Source organism: Nicotiana attenuata, unplaced genomic scaffold (assembly GCF_001879085.1).
Source record: "Nicotiana attenuata strain UT unplaced genomic scaffold, NIATTr2, whole genome shotgun sequence".
NCBI classification, from domain to species: domain Eukaryota; kingdom Viridiplantae; phylum Streptophyta; class Magnoliopsida; order Solanales; family Solanaceae; genus Nicotiana; species Nicotiana attenuata.
The window spans coordinates 3,905-9,245 of record NW_017672933.1 but is presented as its reverse complement, the minus strand read 5'-3'; the positions used below and the strand labels follow the sequence as shown (position 1 = coordinate 9,245).

The window sequence follows — 5,341 nt, the reverse complement described above, 5'->3', positions numbered from 1 at the left end:
TCAGAACTCTCTACCACTTCTCTCACCATGGCCAACAAATAATCGTCTTTTTCTCTTGCCATCAACATCACTCCCACATCCCTTAACACCATCACCGGAAACCCACTTCTTCACTATCCCTGATACTACTGTACCCATACCAGTTTCCTCCTTATCTCCAGTCACCTCATCTCCACTCTCACTTCCATGTGTTGCAAACCCTACTTCTCCTCTGTTCCTGAATCGNCTTACACACTCTCACAATTTATTCATTTACAACTCAAAATCTCTTTGCTTTTCCTCAAAGAATTTAAGTTCTCTCTTTGTGCGAATACTCTGATTTCTGCACTGTTTAGTCGGCTGGAAGCCAAGGATAAACTCTTTGGATCCAAAATGCCATTACATTCCTGTTTACTTTCTTCCTAACTGGTATGTGTTAACTCTTGTTATCCTATTATGTTCCCTGTGCTTACGTGGTTAGTTTATTTCAAACTTCAGCATGTTTCTGTGTGATCTATGATTCATGTTTACTCCTTTCTCAACTGGCATGTTTCAGTTCCTGTTATCTTATTCTGTCTTATAGTTTATTTCGACCTCAGCGTGTTTTTCTGTTACTGCTTTCTCAACTGGCATGCTTTAGTCTCTGTTACCCTATTCAATCCTATGTGCTTATTATTTTGAGATTTCAGCGTGATTCTATTTGCTATATACCCATATGATTTCACCAAGTGACAAGATTAATTAGGTTTCTCTAGTAATATTAAATCCTGTATAATCTGTTGTATATTTCCTGTTCGGCAAACATGTATATGTTGCCAACTCTGTCTATTAGTTCAAGTATCCTGGCTCTTTTGTGATTGCTTGAATTCTAGTACAGTGTCCATGTCTGAATCAATACCAATCTATTTGAACTATTTACTAAATAGGGATTCTGTTTGTTCTAGGTGAAATTCTGTTTGCAGTCTTGTAATTTGAATTTGTTTGCTCCTAAAAATCAAACTATTTTCTAAAACTACCCCCCTACCCCCCTATGTATTGGTTTTCAAATTTCAACTCTTAGTTATCTAGGTTCCTACAACCTCCAGTGTGAGCACTGCCTAGGGTCCCTGAGACTCCCTATGATGATTTTGTGGCTGTTGTTTTTCTTTTTGTTTGTCTTTTTGTGATGGCATGTTGGATTTCAACATGCTGCTCCTGTTGAAACAGTCAAATTTCTTATCAATAAAACAGCTCTTCTTTTGCTTGTACAATGCTTGTTTTCCCTTTTGCTTCTCTTTTCTATCACGATTGTGTGCAAATATGTGGCATGAGTTAGCTTTGTTGGACTTCTTTATGCCTTTTTGTGTGACTGTGTCTTTTTGTTGATGCCAAAAAGGGGAAGAATAGAGTCAGGGGGAACATATGCAGACATATGTCAGGAGGAAGAATAGAGTTAGGGGGAACATATGTAGTTGCTGGTACCTTATCTGGTTAAGCCACATAGTCATCAATGTTAAAAGTTTGTCATCATCAAAAAGGGGGGAATTGATGGGTTTAAGGTCTTTTAATCTATGTTTTGATGATCTAACAAACTTTCTATATGGAACCAGATAAAAGAGTCAGGGGGAATATATGGGGAAACATGTGTAAGTAAGGGCATAAATTCAGGGGGAACTTGTGGTCTCCTGTTATTCGATCTGGTTCTCTGAACTCTAACTCCTCATTTTCAATGCTAAGTTTGTCATCATCAAAAAGGGGGAAATTGATAGGTTTTCAATATCTTTGCCTTGTGTTTTGATGATCTAACAAACTTAATGTCAAGAACCAGATAGGGAACCTGACTCACTTGGATTACACTGCATCTAACGGATTCCAGCCAAATGTGAACTTGCTACAGCTTCAGGAGGTAGGAACCCAGACAAGGACCTGATACTCTTGTGGGTTCCTCACGGTAGTACAAAGTCAATTGGACACATCTGGAAATGAAGATTCTGCCGCACTGCACTGTTCCCAGCGCCCACTCATTCTCTGATCAACTAAAGTACAATGAGTTTATACAAAACATCATTCAAGTTACTCAACTCAAGACAATCTGGGAAGTGTGCACAAGTACCAGATCAGGAACCTGATCCCTTGGCGCTCTTTTTACAAAAGTACAAGTCAACTATACAGCTGGAACACAATTGAAGAGAGTGATTGTCCGCAACTATACAAAGAGGAACACAACAGGGACCTGGTCCCTTAGGGTTCTCTGACAGAAGTACAAGTCAACTATACAGCTGGAACGCAACTGAGTGACTGTCCGCAACTGTACAAAGAGGAACACAACAGGGACCTGGTCCTTTAGGGTTCTCTGACAGAAGTACAAGTCAACTACAGCTGGAAAGCAATTGCAGAAAGTGACTGCCTGCAACAGTTCAGCAGACAGTGCAGTAGTCACTTCCTATTGAGATTGGACATCACTAAGGATGTCTTGTGTAGTATAAACCTTATGCAAGGCATAAGATTCAGGTTCAACACTTGCAAATACAAAAACGAAAATTCTCTCAAGTGCTCAAGAACCTCTCTCAAGAACAAAGTTGTTGCAACCTCAAGGACCTGATCCAAGATTGATGATATCTTAAGTCCTTAGGGTTGTTGAGTCTTTGTTATGTGTTCTTCATTGTAACTCCTATCCGGCTTTCTTAGAAGCTTCGACTAGGAATCCTTTGTAAATTCGTAAACTCCCCGAGTTTATGTTGTGGCTAGGTTGAGTCATAAGCAAAAGCCTTTGTAACCGTAGTGTGACAAAGTGGCTTGTGGTGGAAACATCACAAGTTAGCCATAGCCTTTGTAAGCGTAGTGTGACAAAGTGGCTTGTGGTGGAAATACCACAAGTTAGTCAAATTCTTTGTAACCAGGATAGTTATAGAGCGGCTTGTGATGAGAGCATCACAAGTTAGTTGAAGTCTTTGCAATAGGGTTATTGTAAAGTGGCTTGTAATAGGGAGATTGCAAGTTAGTGAAGTTAAAAGCCTACAGGTGTAGGTCGTGATTTTTTGATCCCCTTGTGTGGAATTTTTCCACGTAAAAAACCTCTGCCTTATTTACATTCAGCTTTACTAGCATTCAAAGCAGAACCCGATAAAGGACCAGGTACTCTACTATTTGGTGGTTTCACACAAACTTAGCAGTGTACCAAATTGATATAGGACCAGATCGCTATACAGTTTGGTTCATCAGTATTTTCAGAGGAAACATATAGAGAACCCGGTTCTCTATACAGTCTGGTGGACTCACAGTTTCTAACAATATCAGACTCATCGCAAACATGTCAAAATAGCAAGTTCATCAGGCCTAGGTCGCACTGACTTTCACTTGCTACGAACATCAATGCATAAAATGTAAACTCAGTAAAATATATATTGGACTAACCGTAAATGTGTCTCCGATGTTGATGACAAGTGCATCAGGCCTAGGTCGCACCGACTTGCACTTGCTATCCACAAAAACCTCCAAGCCTCCAACTTGATCTTGACGAAGTATTGTCAAAGAGTTGGGAACAGAGTGAGGTGCAGGTCCAAGGGCTATATCAGGGTCTTGACAAGTTGGATAATAATTACATCTCATTATGGAACTTGTATCTCTGAAAAACTCTTTGTAGTACGATTTTTCTACCCCTAGCTAGGCTCATTCCTAATATCTCCATTATTACAAGTCCTACCCTCTTCATTGCCTCGCAGTATCTCTCAAACACCAATCTGTAAAAATAATATATAGTATCTTTAACTTTATTGGATTTAAGCTGAAAATTTAATTAAAAATCAGTTCATCTACAGGAAAAGTACAAGTAAAACCATTCATAATGGGCTCAATAACCTAAAAGAATAAGGCAACAGTAAAATACTTGAAATTACTTTCTGCGGTATTATGTGATATTTTGTCCTTTCTATTTTGATCCAAAATAAGTGTCCTGTTTACATAATCAAGAATATTAACTATAGTTTTTCAAATTTGCCCCTATTTACATATCTTAATGTGTCAAGTTAACAATATATAAAATTTAATTAAGGGTAATTTAGTCAAAATACTTATTTATTTTCTAGGAGTTTGTATTTTATTAAGGGGTGTGCCAAAGACAAAAAAGTCACTTATTGTGGATTGGAGGGAGTATAAAAATTCCTTTCACTGACAATTTTTATAAATTAAGTCGATGAGTTTTTGCTTCTTCAATTTATCATACCAATCAGAAGGTTTTTTCTAATCTTTGTCAATTATATCTTTAATGACATAAATTATAATTATTTGATATATTATCAAGTATACATACTGTATATGCATCACCAAAGACATAAGAGAAAACATACCCCATTTCTTCAAATTCTTTTCCATAGGCAGATTCAAAGAAATCAACAACGATACTTTTCAACCCAAAAAAAAAAAAAAAAACAACGATACTACTCTGATTATTGTTTTCGTGAAAATTGAAGGACAAAGTTTCCTTCCAAGGCAACTTTGAACAAAATCTCTCTGCATGGGCACTTGAATAACCCCACAAACTTCCACGTTCTTTCCGAGCCTTTAATTTTACTCCTAATGGAAGCTTAAAGAAAGCATTGACATGAGAATGAGCCATATTAATTAGTTGAGAATCAACTCCATGGTTTATAACTTGAAAAAATCCATGGTTCAAGCAAGCTGCTTTAACGAGCATGGCCACATGTTGTGTTGCCACTGAATTATTACCTATAAAGAAACCCCCTAAATCTATTACTGCCTCAGTTAGCTCTTCTTCTGCTTGTATTTGGTCTTCCTTTGGGTAAATGAATTCTTTAGGTATGTTTGTTTGTTGCTGAAAGGTGTTCACTGAGAAATGCATAAGAAGAAACACCCCACTGCTAGCTGCTATAAACTTGTGGTCCAAATATATATATATAGGAAGTTGTGGAGGTCGAGTATTAGGGTTGTAGGTTAGGAGGTAGTTGAGTCTTCTCTTACTTCGTACCTTTGTGAGGCTAGTCTGGTAGGGTTTTTAATTTGTTGATGTCAGCTAGTGCCAATGTTGTGTCTTACTACTCTTTTGTTTTCCATGATGCCGGGTCTATGTACTGTCTATCGCTTTTGCTTTGCATGTACTTTCATTTTCATGATGTTATTTTTTCTATGGTATCTATTGGTGGTACTAACATTGTCTCTTTTCGTCTTCTTGAGCTGAGGGTCTTTCGGAAACAGCCTCTCTACTCCATCGGGGTAGGGGTAAGGTCTGCGTACACACTACCCTTCCCAGAACCCACTAATGAGATTTTACTGGATCATTGTTGTTCTTGTTGTTATATATATATATATATATATATATATATATATATATATATATATATATATATATATATATATATATATATAT

The 5,341-nt window shown here is 37.4% G+C and overlaps 1 protein-coding gene across 1 annotated transcript; it reads right to left on the bottom strand.

The window, feature by feature from the left end:
* On the bottom strand, positions 1-3,567 carry LOC109214978 (gibberellin 20 oxidase 3-like). The gene is made up of 2 exons (XM_019378959.1): positions 3,373-3,567; positions 1-234 (listed from the first exon to the last, which is right to left on the bottom strand). Exons 1-2 carry the CDS (start codon positions 3,565-3,567, stop codon positions 1-3), a joined length of 429 nt encoding a protein of 142 aa, XP_019234504.1.
* Between the last annotated feature and the right edge of the window lie 1,774 nt (positions 3,568-5,341).